At 34.0% G+C, this 23,976-nt stretch overlaps 1 protein-coding gene across 1 annotated transcript in view; it reads right to left on the bottom strand.

Moving 5' to 3' along the window:
- slo (calcium-activated potassium channel slo) overlaps window positions 1-23,976 on the bottom strand; it is a 101,453-nt gene that overhangs the window by 61,376 nt on the left and 16,101 nt on the right. The window contains 3 exon segments of the mRNA XM_085487732.1: window positions 50-313; window positions 700-796; window positions 1,051-1,112. Of these exon segments, the coding sequence (XP_085343858.1) occupies window positions 50-313; window positions 700-796; window positions 1,051-1,112 (423 nt within the window).

Here is a 23,976-nt window from a genome sequence, read left to right as displayed (position 1 = left end):
GACATAATATTGTAGTTATTACTTATACGCAAAAAGATGATTGTCTCACCAAATGAATGATGCCAGCAGCGGTCAACCATACGGAAATGAAGATGGATACGAGTTGGGCGAGACGAATAGAGCTCGATGTCTTTAGAATGTTGAGGTACTGGAGGATGTCAGGGACCGTCATCAGTCGTAGGGCTCGGAGGAACCTCAGTCCGATCCACGTCCGATCGAGATATATCGATACAAAGGACGGTGGTATCGTAAAGTAGTCCACGAACGAATACATCTCCAGCATGAACCACAGCTTGTCACTGGCGGCGATAAACTGCGCGAATCGTACGAACAAGAAGCAGGTTTACATGTGTGGTTCACGCGAGCAATTAGTTCAATAAATATTACATTGCGCCAGAAGATCATTTCGAAAGATTTTCACAAGATACAAACAAAATAGTGCGCACATTTTACAGTGTGCAACGCACATTTGTTTTTATAAACTTGAAATATTTTTTACTGTTTTTAATTTTAGTAAAAACTTCGCCTTTTTAACTTTTATTTTTGCAGTATTAAAAAAATATTTAAAAAATAGAAAACACAACATATTTTTTTTTAATTATTGTGGAATTTGTAAATTGTTAGTATTCTATTTATAATCGCATTTTAATGTTAAGTAGAGAAATTTACAAGACAGATGAAATGGATGATCTTACTTACGCGTATAAAAAAGTAGACCATAAAAAATATATTGAAAGCTAAGTCTATCTGCTGAGTAATGTTGTTGCTCCACTTCTGGCAACACTCCACCTTTTCGCTGTAACATGAAAGCACGAGATTGCGGATGTTAGGTCAGCATCTCTTACGCGAAGGTCTCGGTCTTTAAAAAAAGCAACTCTAAGAGGGTGATTAAAATAGTGATTATCGTTTTACAAATTTAATTAAACCGCGAGAAGAAGCTATCAAATGTTACTATTATGCATAACATTTCCAATATTGCATAAAGAAACAAAAATAAATATTTATGAATATTTTGGATAAACGTGAGAATTATGTATTTTTGTTACTCACTTGGAGGCATCGATGAAGTATATTATAAGCGATGCTATACTGAGAACGAAAACTAACACCACCTGAAACAGACAATAAAACGTTCGGATAAAATATCTATTCATATTAAATATTTTTTTTTTTTGCGAGATCGAAACTCATTAAATAAAGAAATAAGAATCTACATTTTTATCGTGCTTGCAACTTTCTCCGAAAAATAATAATCGCACATTTTCACCGTTTCAAACAATCGTATTCCTTTAGAAGATATAACGTGTAATGTTATTTCTCGACTAATTCTCCAGTCTCGGGGTAATAATGAAACGCAATTAAAATCATACAATGGAAATAATGTTCATATAAACTCACATAACTCGTGCAAGTATCTCATATCTTTGCGAATAATTTTATTATTAAACTGCAGTATCGCTTTATTTCCGATATGCGACACGCGCAAAATTTAGCCAATAGCTGTCAGTCTAAATGTAAAGTAACGTTTATATGGCAAGAGTTAAAACTCGACTTTATGCTCGGCCGGACTATATCAACATACTGTAGTTTCTAACGATGTTATTAATAATCGCTATAACGCTAAATTAGCGTCGTGCAACAGAGCAATAGGACTTTAAAGTTGCGCGAAATCTCGCGAATAAACGCGTCCAATGATTCTGATTCCTTCATTAAGTGACTAGTAATCACTATCGTTGTTTCAAAGACAAGCGGTTAATTAAACTGTAGAGATCAGAGGCAATTTACGCGGTGGATAAGTGATTCGTTAACCTATCAATTGCTTAAATAGGAATATTTGCAATCACAATAATTCGCAATTCCACAATTGAATAAAACGCTGGATAGTGCTTGGCACGTGTATCAGAATAATACTACGAAGTAATTAAAATCCAATATTGTTAAATGGTTTCACACGCATAAAAAACAAATATCGTCGGAATATATCTGAAAAAGGTGAGCAAAATAAAAAAATTCACCGTGAAGCATTTCGTTATTGTTTAGCGAGTGATAAAATGTACAGATTTGTGTTTAACCCGGACTGTGTGCGAAAATCGAAACATAGAATTTCTCTCTCCCGCGCAAAACATTTAAATATACTTCGCGCCGATATAAAATTACTGATTGCGCAACTTTGCACCTATAATCACTGTAAACAATGATTAAGGCTAAGCTCAATTATCGCATGCATGTAAGCACGCGATGCGTGAGCGCAACACGAGATCGATAAGCGTCCCAGTATACAGGATTGTAAGTCATGAATCTATTAGCGCTTTGGCGATCCTCATTATCCCTATATCGAATGAATAGTCACAACGAGACAGCTCGGTTGACATTTATGGATTTTAACAAATTATCGACAAGTTAGATGATTGGACAAAAAGGAAAATTATAAATGTATACATATACATATGTATAATTCTCGAGGAATTAATATGGTATATATGGCCATGTATAAATATTAATACAAAATATTAATATATTTATATATATTTGTGAGATAATTATTATTTTCTCTCTTTCAATATAATATTTATTTCTTTCTTTACCTTCTGCCTTCTGCAAAAATTTTTGATTTATTTAAATGGAAATAATTTCCATGGAATGACAAAATTCATCCTGTAAGCGATTATCGATATCCATATTTTATGGCATGAGATATCTTATCTGTTCTATATTCATTTGAGATTCTTCGCTTATTCTACATAAAAGAATAAGATATTCATTGTCAGAGATATATAAGACTTCTGAGAAAGACAAATTGGCAAAAGATATAAAAAGATATAGCCCAAAATCTTAAGTTTCAAGGATCAAAAGTACATCTAAATTTATCAGTAAAATATGCATGATATTTATGTTAAAGTCACCTACAAAAGTTCAATTTGATATCGACGTCTAATCTATTTTTAATTCCTTAAACTTTACATGTACTTTCTATTTTACATATAATAATAAAGAATTTTTCTGTGTTAGATAAAAAAAATTCAATAAATAATACATCTCATTTTTTCAGTTTATCGTGGTACCAGAATGCTAAGAGATAGATATTAATTTTTCAGAGAACGTTCTACTTTACATGTTCTGCTGCGTCAGCATATCATCAACGGCCTTTCTTTGAGAAATTGCTGAAAGAAAAAGGATTTTCTGAAGACACGTCAGAGAGTTGAGGTCGCGTACAATTTCTCCACTATCAGTCTACTTTACAACTACTTCATACTCGTAATCCACGTAGTAACCTTCCCGTGAATTTTCCTTTATAGGTCCGTTTAAAGGAAGGCACGAGAAGGTATGCCGCGGTGTAAATTAAGTGCAAAGAGTAAAAGAAAACGGGAGAGAAAGAAAAAGAGAAAAACAAGACTCTCACCGACATACCGGCATGCATGATATTCCTGACGCGTTGATCTCATGAGAACGAATCCTCTATACGTATAGTCACCGGGCGAAAATAGACAGTAAATGCGGTTCTTGACAGAATGATGTAGAGAAGAAGCGCGAGAAGTGGTTATACAAGAGAACGATGAAGTAGCGAGGGAAGAGCGAATGAGCAAGCCGACTATAATGTAGAGGAAACGGAGTGTACAATAATAGGAGACATCGATCAAACAAGAGCGCGGTGAAAGAGAATTGAGGAAGTGGAAAGGAGAGTCGAAACTCGCGTGAATCGCGGGTGCGATGCACCCGGAGAATATCACGAACTTCTCGCCGCGATGCACCTTTTCGGATTATTTTTAACCGGCTCTTTCGCAGCCGCGCGAAGATCACGTGGTGAAACGGGCCGAGCTCGTGTTTCCGTGTTAGCCAGCAAGCGAGCTTTAAAGTTCAGGGTTATCGCGCGCTAAAGACCATAATAAGAAGTCTGTTGGCCGCCCCTTACGAGCCAACGAACTCCCACGTCATCGATTTAAGTCCTTATCAAACCTGTCGTGCTCCTAACGACCGTTACGGCAAATTGACTTGATAAACGGCCGCACACACGAAATTACTAGGCAGGGGTGATAGTTTCCTGGAGGAGCGAGACAGGCAAACCCTCGCTGCGAGCTGAACAATTTCCTGGATGCCATCTTAATTAATAACTCATTTGATTAGCTACGCGATAATGGCTGATATCATTGTTATGTCCTTGGAAGAATATTTTAGAGGGATCCTTCCCCTTTGATCAGACTATTTTCTATAGATATATTCGATCGGATAAACATATTTGATTTTGATCATGCAGAATATCTAAAAGCAGTCCCTTGATCTTTCCTTTTTTGTAAATAATTAAGCGAATAAAGTAAAAGTTATTTCAACAACAATTAACCCCAAGAAACTCAAAAATTAATTTTAATATATGTACTATAAAAATTTTAATAAATAAATAATGTTTCTCTTTCAAAAATAGTCTCTTTTGGAGATAGATTCATGATTTTTTAATACCATAATTATTTATTACATACTATGTATATGACGAGTTCTTTTTCATACCAATAACAAGAAAAATATGTGTAATATTCCTAAAATAATTCAATTTGTTTAATTAACTGAAAAGCGAAATTACTAATAATTTCAATGCATTTAAGCGGAAGAGCACAAATTCCTATGCAATTTCGAATCATTGAAATATAAATTACGCCCGTTTCAATTCAGTAGAATGTAATTCGAGATATAATTATTACATAACTATAAAAATTATAATAAAGAACTACAATAAAGAATTATAACATAAAATTTTACAAATAAAATTCTGTGTCTGTGCATCTATATATTCTATATATTGTTTTTTTTACACAATATACACTTTTATATAATATATCTTCTACTTTCATAATTTGCATATTCACTTCATTAATTTTAATTCATATTTTATGTATGTTATCAGAGTTTGTAACCATTTTACATTAATTACAAAATAATATAACGTGTTCCAAAAAGGACTAAATTAAAGTAGGACAAACGATTAATGGTTTTCATATATCGTCAATATTATTACACAATTTAATATATATATATATATATATATATACATAATATCATTGATCGCTCCAGAAAATGTTATAATACACTGAATTTATTTGGGTAAGTTACGATAAAAGAGAAAGAAGCTTTACCACGCATCCAAAATTCCTATGAATCAGCCAATACTCAAAAGAAATAGCTCGGTTACACGAAATTATTTTCTCGAAAAAGGAGGAAACAAGATATTTCAATATCCTACGTAGAAGATAACTTTGTGCTCCTTTGATTATAAATAAAAAATGTGAGCAAACTTTTATTCGAGAGGAAAACTTTCTGATTAATTACAACAATTAATTTTTAATATAAACTCGCTACATTAACTACGATTTTTAATCAACAGTCTTCAGAAAAATTGGCGTCAGATCTAAAAATGAATAATAAATTTTAATCTCCCAATTAAAATATAAATTATATTTATTTACATTTAAAAAAAATACACTCTGAAATGACATTTTTTAATTATCAAGATATAAAAGTAAAAAATGGAAAACTTATAATAGCACGATGACTTTCTATGAAATTTTCTGTAAACAAAAATCAATTCCAAAATTTATTAAAACTTTTGTGTGACTTGATACTACAGCTCCAAGAAAGTCTGCGCAAGACTATCCAAATAACGGATTGACAATTTCGAACTTGATGAGCTCGTATAAACCAATACTGGTATCGATCTCGGATACTAGATTTACGAGAAGCTTTTATTATGTTTACTAAGAAGAGGAAAGAGACAGACTGTTTCTCTAGACGGTAGATCTATGGATAAACGATGGCGCCAAGAGCTCCAAGAAGATAACATAAAAATAGACAGAGAGGGAGAGAGAGAGAGACCGTCATTAGAGATATTCCACGTTCCTTGGTATCCACGTTATCGATAAACGAAAGGCAAAGAACATAGAAAAATTCAAGGCGATTGCAGACGGACTCGATGCGCCGTCAAGCAGGTGGACGCACATAAAATGCTGCAATTTATCGGCCATGGAGTTCGCGCAGGGCGGCTTATATGGTGTACACACGTACACACGTAGCGTAAATAAATAAAAAGGCGTAGCTTATGTGCGCTACCGGTCGATCGATTTCACCGGGCTGGCACCGTTCCAGATATCCCCTCGTTAAATTTTCGAACAATTTCACGGCCTGCCGGCGGTACAGTAGTGAAGCGCGAGTATCAACCATTAACGAGAAGCGACCAACTCCTTCGTTAGTCGAGAAGTTTGACCCGGGAGTTTAGCGAGTTTATGCACTGAACCTGACGTGCGCAAATCATCGTAAAAATCACAATCCAATCTACTGTGGAAATCTATTTCATGAACGCTTAATATCTCGCTTTCATTGTTCTCCATTATTGTTCTACTATTATTGCTCATTGTTCTCTACCGTAAAATACGGGTTATCTTTTTATATGTACTGGTATCTTTATATGGTTTCGTGGTGCTTGATAGTGAACTAGTTACGAAATATAAACTAGATCGCGGTTACGAATAATTCTCGAATGATATATTACGCCAAAACATTTTAATTTAACTCCAATACAATTTTTTGTTATCTTCGATCTACCTATCCAATACGCATTATACGACAAGATTTTATGTTACCTCAAATCTTAATATATGTCAGTGAGTCTTTAGATTTTTCTTATTCTGTTAAAAATTAATATATACATCTCTCCATTAGTATCCAATAAGTGAATATATAATTTTCTTTTTTTCCTTTATTCTAAACGTTAATCGCGGTTATTTCTTGCATCGTTCAACTTAATTAAATTGCTCGACACTTTACATTAATATTTATTAATGATATTTCTAATAATATCTCTCATATTATCGATGTTTTTTCTTAAACCTCCATTTTCCGAAGTTTATCTTCTTGCCACTCCTATATTTTTATTCTATAGCAAATTAATTTTCAGAAAGTTATCATTGAAAAAATACATCGGTCAAATGTATGCAATACAAAGCGCATTGATCTTTCCCTCGTAAAAAAAAAAAAAAAAAAAAAAAAACGGTGACCTAAAAAATTGAATTCTATTATATATAATTCCTCACACAGTCCTCAAAACAGTAATAATAAAGCGCAGGCTTTACCTTTTCGGCCGATCGCAAATACACAAGGTATATCCCGACGGAATAATTCAAGAATATTCCGAAATATTGCACCACAATCTTTCCCCGAAATTCAAAGGATATATGGTATCCTTTTGAAAATGCATCCGGCTGGGTGCATTGGCGCGCAAGTTCTCTCTCTCTCTCCCACTTTTCTTCCCCCTCTTTCTCTTTCTTTATAAGAAAATAAAGTTGCAGTTGGGCTTCATCGAGCCGTGTCCAATTTCGCGGATGCTACGTCTCTCGCGTGCTCATACGAATGTTGCACACGCGGTTCGCTAGAGATGCGCACGTACAGTCTACATATATATATCTCGGGTCTCCGGATGCATCGTTCCAGCATGCAGCACGACTGGCATGCTGCTGGTGCTGCTGCTGCACTATGGAAGATCTGGGTCATCCGAAAACGGTTGCAGGGCCGTGTCGGAGAAGTTCCCCGTTTCGTTTCCCTCTCAAAAATCATGCGGGCAAAATGAGCGAGATGGCGAATCACCCTTCCTTTCTCTCTTTCCCTTGCGAGATGTTCTTTTTAGATAATTTACTGGATTTTTGGACTTTTGTGGAAAGAAGACTTTCGGTAAAGAAGAAAAGATGCACCGAACCTGAATCACTTGATACTCTGAGAAATTCACGAGTGAATAAAATGAGTCGCGCGCGATGTAAAAGCTCTGTCTAGGGAATAATAAAGTGCAGCGTATAAACAGATATACCGGATATATCCTTTACATTAAATTGTCACGAGTGTTAAATGGTGTTACCAGTATTGCATTTGCTATTCCTATCGCACCAACTTTATGAAATCGGTTCCATATGTTAAAAAAAATAGAGACGTATTGAGATTTAATTTTTTCCTTAACAGAGAGATTTATCGATAACAACACAATTACTCTTGAGTTCAGTCATTGGAATTATTTATTTTGAAAAAAAGTAATATTTAATATTTAAAATAAATTCTGAATAAAAGAAAACAAGGATATAATTTTAATACAATTATTAATATGTATTTTCGTTCAGAAATAAATAATTCATTTTATTAAATGTTAAATTTAAAATTTGAAAAAAAGTAACACGTATTAATATTCCGATTTTTACGTGCTATATTTTAATTTAGTAGACTTTTAAAAAATAATATATTATAATTGCAAACAATACGCATACGATAATTGTTATTTTAAAAATATACATTAAATAATATAAAAGCAAATGATTATTATTAATTAGGCTACTAATTAGCTATTACCGTAATAATGGCGGAGAGAGAAATCATAGTAAATGGCTGTCAGTTACATAAACGCCTGGCTACGTACTGATGATGGGATACAATTTCGCCGTGTTCTACTTATTGTTAGTCAGTAAATATATATGCACCTTCAGATAACAAATATCAATAACATTATATGATTACGTTATATTAACTTTGAGAATTGTGAGCAGTATAAATATCTTTTAAATACACAGCGTTTTACAAATTGTTTCGAGCATCGTATTTTAAATTAAATTGTAAATATTTACAATAGCCATCGTATCGTGAAACAAATAGTATTTTCAAATACCCCGAGATGATGTTGATTCGATTCGTTTCTGGATAAAAAATCGCGAGATATGATACATTTACGTGTGGGAAGTCCATTCTTGTTGTATCTGACACCAATCCTGTTCCATCTTGCAGGTAAAGCTACGGCTCATGCTTTTAGTACAACCCTAATCAAACGAGCGGCTTACTTTGCTATCCCCAGGGTGGTGGTTCATTTAATTAAACACCCCGCTCCCTCAGCCACGCAACTTTCTATAGCGTCGGAAGGAAGTTTATTTTGTTGGAGCTATATCCCGCAGGCTCGTACTAATCAATGTAAAGTTGGCATGGCATAATTGACAATTCTGCAAACACTGAATTGAATCTATAAATGTTCTCTACTTCATTACATCTGAGAGAAAGAGAGAGAATCTATATAAATATAATATTTTATATTCTAATCAAATCTTTGCATTGTAGTAAAAATCAATGCATATTACGAATTACATATTATTATTTTATAAACCCAAGGTTCCACATATATTATTAAATGATTAAACGTCATAATAAAATCCAAAAAGAAAAATATAAATTATTAATGAAAAATTGAACGAGTTCTCAAAAATGCAAAATTTGGTGTATCGTACAATAATATAAATCGCGATAAAATTGCACGCTCTTTGTCAAATATTGATAATAATGCATTTTTCATCTTTACTACTTCTACAAGTAAAAATGTACGTGAATATCGGAAATTTTGTGACGCTAAGCAACTCGAGCTCAACGCAATTCTCATCAATCACAACGTAATGCATAGTGCAATATATCCAGGTGTAGGTTTCCGCGCTCATTCCCAATTTTCTCTTTGTTCTCCAGAGTGCGCACTCGCAAGGGAAGGCTTGCGTAACATGGCGCACAGTTTCGCGGACCAAGTTCCGTCGTTCGTCCGGACTTATCTTGGCTCCGCTCCCTTCGTTGCGACGGAGGAGCCAGGTGATAATAGTCGTATATGCGCGCGGTGTCGGAGGGGGTTGTTATCACCGTGACCGGGGTATCGATTGTACCCGTCCTCCCCGATTCCTCTTTCACAGCTGGCTATACATGCGAACGTCACCGGGTTAACGGAGTGCGGCTGCACCCGACGACGACCGAAGAGCTTCGCTCGGCGAGAACGAGCGATGACGGAGCGGGAGAGCAGGTAGATGGTGCGGGTAGGAGCTTTGCGTTTGAACTTGCGTCTGAACCGACCACGACGAGAGTCGTTCTCCATCCCCTTTTCGGAAGAACGGCCGAACGTTTGGCCGCCCACCATCGTCATCGCCAGCTCGCTCCCACCATCCGACCCCGTGCCACGGGAATGTGGGTTACTGGGTTATCATTGCCGGTGTTGGTGGCTCGTCCTTCTCCGTTGCCGGAAGCTTTTCCAACCAATTGCTCGTCCGAAAGGACAACGACGAGAACCAAGGAGGACCCGGAGTCACCCGAGAGTGTAATTCTTCTTTGGCGGGCGCAGAAATTTCGGAGGAGATTGCTGATATACGGGGATATATCGCCACCTTTCGTGGCATTGGCTACATCGATTTTTCAGGATATCCAGGAAAACTGTATATCATGCGTCTTTGCTACTTGTCACTTGGGATGAATTTGTCACGAGTATATATATATATATATATATATATATATATATATATATATATATATATATATATATATAAAATAATAAATTTTGTTCTCAGTTGGAAAAGCGTATATAAAAAATATATATATAAATCTTTTTTAATTATTTCTTTTCATGTTGCGTGACAGGTGAGCGACACAGCTGCAGCACTGTTTTTAATGAAACTGTCGGAGCAGTAAAATCAAGAATAGATCAACAAATAGTAAAAGCATTAAGTTCTTCATATTTTTCATTCAAGCATGCTATATTTATTACAGCAATGCCAATTCAATAGACGTTAATCTTATAATTATTCCTATTCAATTAATGCTCGCGTTGATTATTTCTTACCGGTTCTTACTTTCTCCATATTATTTATGACATAATGCGTTTTTGTTATAAGATAATTCTCAGAAAGTTATAATCGCAGTTCTCAGACATTTTTGTAGCTATAGAATACGATTATTCCTACGTCCATAGTCCATTCATTAGTAATGTTTTATGGATCGTGCACATGTATCGAAACAGAGTTAACAATGTTATACTACACGCGTCATTTTAACAGCACCAAATCATCGAGTATTGATATAAACTTCGCTCACTTTTTTTTACTTGTGAATCCGAACGGATGCAAGTAAACATCCTCCAATCCTTATAATCTGTTTTATGAGCAATTTCCGTTGAATCTTCTCGTTAAAGACAGATATTGGACGAGTCACTCTATCTCGAATTAATGTCTCGGGTGACACGTACGACGTTCGTAATTCAAATCGCGAACACATGCTAATTAGCTTGTTCGACACGAGCTGACGTTAGGCTATTCTTGTAATTACACCTATTCTTGGATAGCATATATTATATCTTATAAATTATGTTTCTTTTCAACCTTCCAAAATTACATTAAGAGAAGGTAGCTATAATTATCAGACGTCAAATTAAATTAATTGCAGAGAAAAATTGTTCTATAAGAAGGGACCAGTTATTGTATAATTATATCACCAATTACATATTAAACATCCTTATTAAAATTTCCTAAACGTAATATAAAAATCCGAATATTTTTATAGATTTATATTCAATTCAATATATTAAATCGTTAATCTATATTATAAAATTGCAGAAAAGAAAGACTTTAAGTAAAACATTATTTTTAATGTAAATAAGCCGGATATAGATGGATTCTCTCGTCCTTAGGTAAGGGCTGTCGCAACATAATATATAAATAAGCCGTCAAAAAAACTTTATATCATATAAAATGCTTCATAATCATACGCATCAAAAGACTATGATTTGCTCTGAAGGCGACAATCTAACCTATCGTACTTTACTATAAATAAAGATTGCTGTTCTTATTTTAGCGTGCGAATTAGCGTAGGTCTCGGGCAGACTCGTCACGGACTATCCTCGCTATTTTCGTATCGTAAAATGTATAGCGACAGCGCTTATGATTTTTGATCGTTTGAATCATTATTTAAGTAAATATAAAAAATATTGACCAATCATTAAAAATTAGAGAAACACGTGTTTCTTTAACGAGACTGTTTCATTTGATGCTAATTATCTGACGTTCTTTGTACAAAGTACGACGGAATTAAATGAACACTGTTATTCATTATCTTTTCTCTTGTTAAAGTAACCCCGCGTACGCGCAGTCATTAATTTCTTACCAGTATAAACTACTGTTACATAAAACTGCTATGTGTAATAATATTGTTAATTCAATATTGTTTTAATTAAACATATCTGATGTATAATAATTTTTAAAAAAATAGATGTAGCAATTTTTCAGTTTCAGAATTCAAAATAATATAGTCTAGTTTAATTTGAACAACCAAAAGTAACACAAGTATATATTATTGTCCTTTAATCAGAATGTTCAATACTCTAATACTCTAATTATTAAAACCCATAAAACGTGCAAACTATGTAGGGGGATCGTTACCAGGCAAAAGTTTTACATCCTGAGATGGCATACTCCCAAGTTTTCGTCTCGCGCCAACGGCAGATTCGGCCGAGTTTTTTTCGCCGTGCTATTTATATGAGAAAATAAGTCCGGAAATTTATCGGTTGCAAAACGAGATTCTCGTTCATTACGGAAAAGGAAGCTGGACCGGAAGGTAAGATTATCGTATCAACGGCGTTATCGCAGGGTTCCACAAAGCCTAATTACCCAACGCTAAATACTCGTAATGCTTGTGAGTAGATAAAGAAAGCAGTTTCAAAAAACGACGGCGATAATTTTGACAGCTACAGTTTATACAAAAAAATAAAGGAAAACATTAACGAGAGATAAGATATAATAACTGGCAATGTTTTTTTAATTCAATACTCGTTTAATTCAACTGCTTGAATATTAAATAATTAACGTTGAAAAGGCAAAAGATGTTCTTCAACAAACTCGGAGCCTAATTTCATTGAAAAAAATTATAAAACATTTAATTATACAGTAATTTAATATTAAGAATTAAATAATTTTTATGAATTAAACTTCGCAAAATGAATGTTAAACGACTGTAGAAAATTGGCAAAAAGCAATTAAATTTTGACGGCGATTATAAAAAATAAAATGATTATATAATTTCATAAGAGATTCAATCTTAAATTTTGAGATTTCCTCTAAAGGAATAGATTCGAAGGATTTCTCTCATATTATCAGAGGTTATTGCATTTTCTCGATTATACCCAATTTAATTAAATTGCACAAAATTAAATATAAACAAAATCAATTACGATCGTGACAGAAAAAAATTCGTAATTTCCTTCATCATTATCTTCGTCATCGTTCGCTTCAATTTTTTATTTGCTCTTAAAGCAACGCTAACTGTTGCAGTCAGATGCAACCGTTTTAGGTCAAGTGTTCCGCTGCATAAGAAAGAAGAAAATATATCAACATCATTCAATGGACGATTCTTGTACAGACGCGATGCTACTATATGCTAAGTGTGCTGCGACGTAAATAAAAAGAATTACAATCCCATTATGCTTTCAATGGATATTCATGATTTTTAGTTTCGTAACGTAAGTCTATTTTTTAATCGTGCTGTAGTGTACGAGATAAAAATAGTACAGGGAGGCATTTTGGCTGGATAGTGGACTTTGAATAGCGAGCACCTGTTATTTCTTTTCTTTCGCGAAGTGGTTGTACCAAAAAATAAACTCGGTTAAAAATAAATAAAGATATTCATATTTTAATGCAACTGACTATATGCAAGATAAACAAAAAAATTATACCCGAATTCTATTCGATCGCATTCAAAATAGAACATGTTATACGTATAAATATTTGTATGCGGATGCTATCTTCCTTAATTACTTTTATTATACTCATATTGTACACACTTGCATTATATCTGAATTATATCTCAAACACCTGCTACTTTTCCAATTTAGAATATAAATTATATATTTTAAATAATATTTTAACTGATTGGAAATAAAAATTTTTTAATAAATTAAGTTTTAATGAGATTAAAAATTTTACAATTTATATATTTTTTAGCAATATTTTTTCAATAAATTTCTTGTCGCAAAAAAAAGAAAATTGAATTCAGATTGTAGAACGCGCGTTTGACTAAGCCCGAGAAATAGATTTAAAATACATGAAACTTTATTTTTCCCGCAACATTTACTTTAAAAAAATCTTTTTAATCATAATATATCATAAATTGTATACGTAAAAGTTATCAACAAACCTTAAAAATGTTAAGTGCTTATAAAAACAACAAAATTTAACAAATTATATCTACTTTAATAACTTCCTTCCGCGTGTGTGTGTGAGAAAGATGGATGAAGAAATAATTTTATATATAACTATGGAAAATCTGTCAATAATAATAATTTATCTCGAGACAAAAATAAAATAAAAAATATTTACTTTACATTTTGTTTCATTGTCATAATCCATTTTTGTTAAACTTTGCGCCGTTCGATAGTTAAACACGGACGACGCAACTTTGCGCAACCCTTGCGCAATATCTTATAAATGACATTATAAACGCGGCTCATCCGAAAATTCATCTGGAACATAGTCGAGAAAATTAACGGGCATAAATCGCATGGAAAGCTGCAACATAATGCAGCCTGCGCTTAGCATCGCGGATCGAGTCTATTTGTAATTGTTTTCTCAAGACTTGGCGATGCTGAGTCACATTTGTCGTTTATGTAAGCGAACGCGGCCCGTGCACTATGAAGAATCCGGAAATCTTATAAAAACAGTATCAAATATGCACAGTAAAGCTATAAATAATTCCGGATATTTTATATCTCGTGCGCCGCATCCTCATTTTATCCGCAAACATTAATATAAGCTATATACTATAACGAAATTGAGGGAAAATATGAAACTTTACTTCTTTTCACGTGACTGTCTTTACTATTGTTAAAAAATATTGCAATAAATGTCTCTCGTAGCATCTGTCAACGACCTAATTCTTTGCTCTCTTGATTTAGTTTCATTATTTATACGCTAACACACTAAAATAACGCGTCTACACGTAGTACGAAATGCTAACTGTCTGTAAAAATTTCCTGGCAGAATATACGATTCGTAATCGTCTTACAATTTTCGTGGCAACGTCACATATACACAGTGTCTAAGAAAAGATTATGATATAGTTTTCATTATTATACAAAATAAAATAAACCATAACATAATTAAAATATAACATTAAAACATTTTTTTTATTAATTAATTTCAAAATTTGACTTTGTGCTAATAAATATTTAGTTTAAAATTTAATTGGCAATATATTTACTATTGTATTTGAATATATATAAATATTAAAAATTTTCTCACAATATAAAACAATTAAAACAATTGTAATTATCTCATAATTCTACTCATTATTGATAGAAACTATATTGCCATGAATCTGTAGCCTACCACGTTCCGCAATCAAACTATTGGTCTTCTAACGAGCAACATGGCATGATTATTGTGGTGAATGTTACATCATCATAAACGAGGATAAAAGTATAGATTAATAACCGCATCGAAACGTGCATGTTACATCTCTGTTGTATTATGTCATTTGCAGTACAAATAGAAGGTCAGAAGTTGAAGTAGCTAATTGATTAGAAAGAGACATTATCATGTAAATGCCAATAACAAATAATCTAACTTATTGAGAAGCCGGATAACGAAACTCTCAAACCATAAAATAAAATAAACAATTTATGTATTTAACAGCATGTAACGAGTTAAAGATAATAACGAGAACCTTTGACAAATTTAAAATACTTTTTTTCGACAAAAATATTAAGAGAAGACATTACAACTCTCTTTCGAACTTTCAACATTAAATTTTCTTACCAAGTAAGAATTAAATTTTTGTTCATAAAAAGTTGACCTGAAATTGATCGAGGAACGAAGTTTTGTTATCTACTTCAGTACCTCTGAAATTTAACTCGCGAAAAACCCTCTATTTGTAAAGTACGAAATATCTTCGTAAGTTAACTTCTGTGAAAATTTTTGTTACGAGAGAAGTAAAGGGAGAATTAATTTTAATATTGTAAAAAATGCTGGTTTTTAAAGTGAATATGGAATAGCTAAGATAGAAACCAATAACGATGCAATTGTTATACTTTCTATTGCTAAAATTTCGACACATTATTGCTATAGTAAATAATAATAATTAATAACTATAACACAATGAAAATTTTCTTTACCCACAAAATAGTAAAACATACTATAACAAGCTTATAGATTCAATTCAATTCAATTCTTTTTCTCTTTTTACACTCTTAAAGCCTCTCAAAGTTGGCGAGAAGTCACATTTCTTCGATACCTGGCACGCGTATTGTAAATGATTGATGAGCACGAACGAATCTTCAAACAAATCTCTTAAGAGGCGAGCAAAATTCATGCTCAAGGAGAGAGCTTCTGCGAAACGCGAATGTAAAGCGCAGATCGATCTTTTAACGGGCAAGAGCGGATTATCGATAGTAGGCCTTGGCATACTGAAATTCATGTCACCCGAAGTCGGGTGAAAAGGGGAGTGGTGAGGGAGGGAACTGCCTAAGATTTTACTTCGAATGGCTCGACGTACACGCAATTATCTTCCCCACCTTCCACCGGTGTCGTGATAAATCTGTTACATTCTTGGAAACAGATACTGGCCAGTTGCCAGCCGCTGCTAATGACTTTTCTTCCAAATATGATCCATATTTCCGATCCACCCACATTCGGGACAGGATTATAAATTTGCATGAAGAGATATGTCTTTTCAGAATTTTTTATCCCGAGAGTTCTAGAAAATATGTATTTGCGAATAACACATTTTGTGAACAAAAACATTTGACAGATGCGGTGATTTTTTTATTCGTACAATTTTTTTTCAATATTTCGCGAGAATAACTAGGCAACTTCCGAGAAAGAGACTTTGAAGAAACGACTACATTTCTTAAAAGTTAAAAGCTTAAGAGTTTTCTTGGCAAGGAGAAAAGGCAGAAAATCTGCATAAATATATATAAGCGTTAATACAATTGAATTAAACGTAATGGCTCGTTAGTGCGGAATACCGAGAATTCCGGCTATATAGTCGCATCGTGAATCCATAAATTATCGGCGCTTGCCGGTAAACACGCGAAAGTGTCAGCTTCGGTTTCCGCCAATTGGAAATGACCGAATTATGGTATACCAACCGGATCTGGCGCCTGTGCCAGGGACAAGGAAGAGGGGCACACGCGCGTTCGGAGAAACTGGAACACCGAAAGTGCGGATCGCCGTGAAGCGGCTAAGTTTTGACATCGAAAAGTTGCTCTTTGATCGGCGACCCCGGACGCGAACGAAAGCTACCCTTGAGCCTCCTCGTACGTTTCAATAAATCATCTCGAGAGCAATATGTCTCATTAATATCTCGACACCAGATATATTAAATCGCTAAATTAGACCGAGATACGTTCTCCCTCTTTTTCGCACGAAGAGCTGGCGCGAATTACTGGAATAGACTTCTACCATTCGAATTGAATTGCACAATATATGGCAAATTCTATCGACGACCTCTCACATTTCTTATATTTATATAAGCCGTTTTTTGCTCTTTTGGCGAAAAAGAAATCTTTTTAAAAATTGACCTTAACAAAATATCAGAGCACTGAAACTATAGGGAAGTACTAAAATATTGGCAAACAAAGGACGATAAAATGTTTGTCTAATATAGAGTAATACATCTCTATTACATCTACAATCGATGGAGAGACAAGGCTATACTCTTAAATATTATAGGAAGAAATATAGCCGGATCCGATAAACAATGATCCGAGGAAGTAAAAGATGGTGAACTGAAGGAAGAAGCTGATTTCGTTATGTAGGTCGGCAGCAGGGTCACCTGCTTGGACGTCGGCTAAAGGTTAAATTCCAATTATAGCATGCGGATAAATAGGCAGCTATCGTCTCGTATGAAACGATCTCTCCCGTCGTCGAGACGACGTACACAAGAAAATACAGCGACTGTCAGTAAAACGAATTACAAGCCGGATGTAGAGAAATATTTTGGCGAACTCTGTCGGTTTGATAAATTTGTAACTATTCCAATTTTTTATTGATAAAGTATGTCTCTTTCTCCCTCCGTTGAGAAAATTCTCTTTTTATATCGCTTCTAAACATTCTAATAAAATATATGAGACACGTCTTGATACATTTTTATGGACATTTAAAGCATCATCCCTTAAAGAAGAAACATGAAACAAATTTATGCTCTACTATATTATGAAAGGTATTTAATATTTAACTTCAATGAAATTGTCCAAGATCGCTCCAATTGAATTTCTGATCAAAATTATAAATAATAATGTATATTATATTAAAACTTTAATTTTATTTATATAATGGAATAAAAGATGTAATGTGACACGCAAACTAAACGACATACAAATTAAAAGAAAGAAAAGACAACAAATTTATAAAAATAAATCATGTTAGAACTGTTAAGGCTTAAATATCACCTTTCATAAACGTCACTAAAATCGAAAACTGGATTTGTGGTTATTTTTTATTTAAAATTCTGGTCCACAAATTTGCTCAAAGTAAGAAAAGTTACAACGAATTTATATAATTACAAAAAATCGGATTAACGGTGCTTGGATATAGATAGCCCATCTGATAGCGACGCTTTTCAAGTTAACAGTTAAGAAGCACCTGAAAATGCAAATGAAATTCAAGAGAGCGCAAGGATTTGTATAAATCTTTTTTAATGAAATTCAAATGCGAAGCACCTCGATGAGAAAGGCATCGGTAGAAAGAAGATGAAAAGAGTTTCTATAATTGTGAGAACAACGTTAATCAGGTTCAATCACGAGTCGCAGTGTAATCTATGTTGACAATTTCCTTAATTAAACATTACTATTCCAAAATAGACGTCATAATTCACTATTCTAGATTCTAGAGAAATCGTTGAGAGAAAGAGAGAAAGAGATTCGCCGTTCTTAAAATTCGCAGACATTTTATATATTTACGAGACAAGGTCCGTATGATTATATACACATTTGGCAAATTGTTCAAAGGTCAAATGCCGATCGTGACAGTCTGCTAATTACAGCTCTTGCATCTTGTCTACCGCAGACTATATTTAACAACGACGTTGTCAATGACTGTTATTGATCTTCCTATGTTCTATGTAAGCATCGATAAAATTCGAAGTTGCGCATATTTCTGCGATATGTCCAATAATTATGACATTAACAAGTTTAATTAAAATTTACAAAAATTAGAAAACTGAAATACACAAAAAGTAATGAATAATTATCTTTTTAATTTTTTGACAGTTCTTTTAAAAGATTAATAATAATACTAAATATATATGTTGTATATTTAGAGAGGTTATATCATTTATTTTATACAATTATTATTTATATAAAATAATAATATAATCTCTTTAAAAATACACAAATATATAAATAAATATATAAATAAATATTAGCAATGTAAAATAATAATATAATATAATCTCTATAAATACGCAACATCTCGTTATAATATATAAAATGCCCACAGTTATTATTGAATTAAAATTTATAAGAAGCAAGATTTTATATAATTTATTAACGTCTATAAATCTCTCTTATATGATTCATCTAGAATTTCGACTATCGTATTATTTGATTCTACGTTTATTAAGATTTTTATTTTAACGCCTTTATGACTGAAAGGCAGAAATAATATATGAAGGAAAAGAAAATAGAGTTCCATCTCAACAGATCTGAAGAAATTACCAACCTATTGCACGCGAATGCGGTCGATTCAAGCGCCACTGAATAATTCATTTTAATCGCGGTCCCCAAATTTATCTCGCGTTTCTTGTAGCGGAAAATGCGGTTGAACTCGAAATGTACATTAAGATCGCATTATAATCGTTTCTCACTTGCGTTATTACACACTATTTACGCGAGACTTGTGATTATATGTTCGAATTACGAGAACTCTGAATTGGATACATCTGTCATAAATCTCTCTGTTACAACTACTTTCCTTACAAAATTTGACAGCAACATTATTCTTCTTCGTGATACCGAATAGAATCAACAGGATTGTATAATGCAAATATATTTTCAAATTAGGAGATTGAGATTTTATATTGGAAACTTCAATTCAATTATCATCGAAAGATGAAGTAAAATGTATAAAAAATTCTGCAATAAAATAATGAAATAAAATTGTAATTCATTGAAACCAAAAAATAAATTAATGTCAAAGATGTGTTCTCTAAAATACAAAAAATACAACATATCCAATCTTCGGATGAGGTTTAGCAAAAGTTCAGCTTCGAGTTTCAAGAAGCGAATGGTTAAATATATAGCGGAGTGCATTTCCGATCAACCATAGAGCGTAGATATACTCGACCCGTATTCTGTTAAAATTAGAGATGTCCGAGAGAGAGTGTGGGAGACCATAAGCTCTTGGCCACTTTCGCGCTGTGGGCGCCTTTCTGTCTCCGGTGGCCAGGCAACAACTCGAGTGCGAATAAACTGCAGGTACACCCACACACGTTGATGCGCTCGGCATTCATGCACTTTCCGACACACGCGTCGCATATATATGTATATGCATACATGTATGCGGTGGTACATTATATGCACCCTCGTTTTGTCTCTCCGCGATACCATTATAACGCCATTTCCATTTATACGACGATATAGCTCCGGGATACAGAGAACGCGGTCGAGCCCCGTTATTCGCGCCCTCGCCTCGGCACAGGTTTCGCGACGAAGGATAGTGTTGGTGGATCGCTGAATGTGTTAATGCTCCGAGAAAAATGCGAGTTTTGCGGAGGGAAAAAATCGTTTCTTGCACAAGTTTGCGTACACACTGCTCGTCGCGTCAGACCGCCATTGACTCGACTACTAATAGCTACAATCACAATTCGTACACACACACACATATATATATATATATATATATATATATATATATATATATATATATATATATATATATATATATATACAAGACCTTTTACAGCGTAAAGTGCATTTCGTAATAAAGGAAAATATACTCGCTCTATTCTCGGTGTGGATCACGCCACCGAAGGCACTCGAGGAATAGCAGCACGTTCGCGAAAGGAATTGAAAGAAATGTCTGTTATCGGGAAACGCGGATCGGAAAAAAGCGTCGAAAAATTCTAATTGAGCGTTCATGCGATGAAAACTGCGGGCGCGATGATAAATGATCAGATTGTGCGGCAATACGACGGGCGAGGTATTGTAACGAGCACAAAGCTTGCAGGAGCATCGACAGCACGCGAGCAAAACGTGTCATGGAAACGCGTGGTGTGTGTGTGTGTGTGTGTATTGCGCTTTCGCTTATGATACCATGACAATATCGTATTATTGGTCGATAAGAAAGCAGTCGTTTTCATATACCGCGTTACTATTCGTGCCAGCCGACAGTTTCGCGGGGTTAAAATAGGTTTAAAGCTCGACAAAGGACGAACCCAACAGGGTGATACTAGAAGACATAACAATATTATTATCATATGAGTTCTTATTCTACCTGTCTGTTTACATTCTTCGAACACGAGTCTCTTCTTTGCTTGCTTACATTTTAACGCTCCGCGCCCCAAAATTATCAAAATTATCAAGCCGCACGAGTTCTATTTGATCTAAATTCTATTTAATCTATTTGAATATAAATTGATCAAACTGGATTGGTTTTCTAACTCTGATATATACGAAGCGCTTCGTGTTTCAATCCGTGGTTGATTAGTGATTGTTAATTCGATATCTGTATGGTTCTTTTGCTTCCACGTGAAGTACATGTGGGAGTACACATGAGACATTTTGTATTAATCTCCTTCATGCGTTCGCCATTTGTATTACAATCGTAAATTAAACTTCACAGAGGTTTAATTAAAAAAATAAATAACGTCAACTGTTAAATAAATTGCTTTAAAAGCGTTCTTTTCTTACATATATGTGTACAACGAAACACAATTCTTATATAAATATTTAAAATTGAATAACCTGCACAACTTTTTCACTATTATATATCGCGCATGATTTTATATAAAAGATATAAAAGATTTATGAAGTAATAGTGATACTATCTCGATAAAAATCGATTAGTGACTATAATTAAAAAAATACCGCCCATATCGTAATCCAAAGAAGGCCATCGCACGAAGGGAAGGATATACAGAAAGTCCCTTGCGACATGAGCACACATAAACAGAACATGTATTTATGTTTAATAGTCTACGTTTATAATCCTGCCGTTCATAATCCTCGCCTGAGTTCATGTCAGGGCCGCGTGTTATGTCTCTACGATAATTAAGTCTCTCTCTCTCTCTCTCTCTCTCTCTCTCTCTCTCTCTCTCTCTCTTTCTCTCTATCTCTCTCTCTCTTACTTAAAATCAGTCACACGCTTGTATATACCTGTTTCACTTTCATAAAGCTCTACAAAGGCGCCTTTTCTGATGTTTCGAAAGGGAACCAAAAATTTTATTATTCGGTAATCATTTCCTTTAAACTTGTGATTAGCGAAAGAGTTATTCGTAAATTAGCACATAAGAGAACACCGTACTGAAATAACATACATATCGTAATGTTGTTAACAACCGACATCAAACAAAGCATTCGTTTATCGAGTATTCGACAAATCCAATTGTGACGCATGTACGTATTTAATTAATTTAACCGCATTCTCACTGTATAATCAGAACAGTATTTGCACGCCGCATATTACATAATTATACAATATTGTCACATCGATGTATGGTTATCTCATTTACAGCACATAATATCTTAACGAATGTTTAAGGCATTGAGAATTTGTATAAATTTTGAGAACAAATTTATTAATTATAATTTATGGTATATTGCAACAATAAATATTATAATTATTAAAAATTTAGAATAAAACTCTTGTTCTCTTTTAAAGTGCAATCTATATAATCTTAAATGTAAATATGTAAACAAATTTCATATTAATCACAAAAATCCACGTTAATTGACGCTAAAATCATACGATTGTTTGCCCCAGCATGCATTTTGTTGTTGGATTATATTTATCTATAAAAAAATTATTAACTTGAAATTATGTAATCATATTTTCAAAATAGTTCTATGTTATCTATTTAGAAAAAATAGAATAATTGAAAGTGTGCTGTCATATTTTATTATAGTGCAAAGCTGATATCATTTTCTTTAACAAAATAGTAGAAGAAAGTATTTTCTTTATCAAAAAATTATTGAATGTAAGATTTTTATCGACAATGGAAATCTTTAATATTTTAGATATTTCTTACTAATAAGATAATATTATATGTGTTCCAAACATTTTAATTATTCTATAAGAATAAAATAAATTTGTATTTAATTTATTCGTTCTTCTGATACTCTTTTTATTGTATGCTACTAAAATCTATATTTCCCAAAACAGATAAATAAAAAATTAGCATAAAATATGTCATTGTATGAAATAATGACATAATGAAATAACATCTTTAAAAAGAAGAAGAAGGTTGAAAGCTATTATTATGCTAAAAACCATTATTACGCGGCAACTGGAGCCGGAGTAATTTGGCCCACAAAGGCTTCACCTTATCTCATATCTCTACGTAATATAATAAATCTCTGCGGTTCCGTAGGGCAGCCGGTCTCTCGGTTACGAGAAAAAAACGCAGCGGGACCATCTACCTTGCGTTCCCATCATGAATAATAATTCAATAGCATTACGGTCGGGTGATATCGCCGTTCAGCTACCTCCTCGTCGGGTGCCGTTGATTACTTAAAGCATTATCGGTCCCAGCCGACTCATCGCGTCGTCGTTTATGCTTACGGGAATGCTCCGAAGGGTATCCACACACGATCGCGCAAGCATTATGATTCGCCCATCTTGCCCAAAGCGAGTAATAATCGTCTCCGCTACGAAAGTCGGTTCACGACGAAAACTCTGAATGCTATTTTAGCCCAGGCGTGGAGGCAAAAGATTGGCAACGAGCGGGAACGAATCATCGATGATGGCGCAGCGGCGAAAGAGAGACGCTCGCGCGATGAAATTAGCGTACACCGAGGGGTACACGTCGTCGTGTGGTCGTACGGTCATCTTCGTCATCGCGTCCGCATAAAGTACGAGACGCTGGGCGTCTATGCAACGCCTGAAAGGCATCTTAGATAGCCGCGTTGCGACAGCCATTAGCACCGACAGCCGTGCTATTAGTGTTGCGTAGCTTCGTCCGACG

The sequence above is a fragment of the Nylanderia fulva genome, unplaced genomic scaffold (genome assembly GCF_048542155.1).
Source record: "Nylanderia fulva isolate GAGA-0341 unplaced genomic scaffold, ASM4854215v1 Scaffold6, whole genome shotgun sequence".
Classification (NCBI taxonomy): domain Eukaryota; kingdom Metazoa; phylum Arthropoda; class Insecta; order Hymenoptera; family Formicidae; genus Nylanderia; species Nylanderia fulva.
Note: the sequence above shows the minus strand (reverse complement) of the source record. Positions and strands in the feature narration are given on the sequence as shown.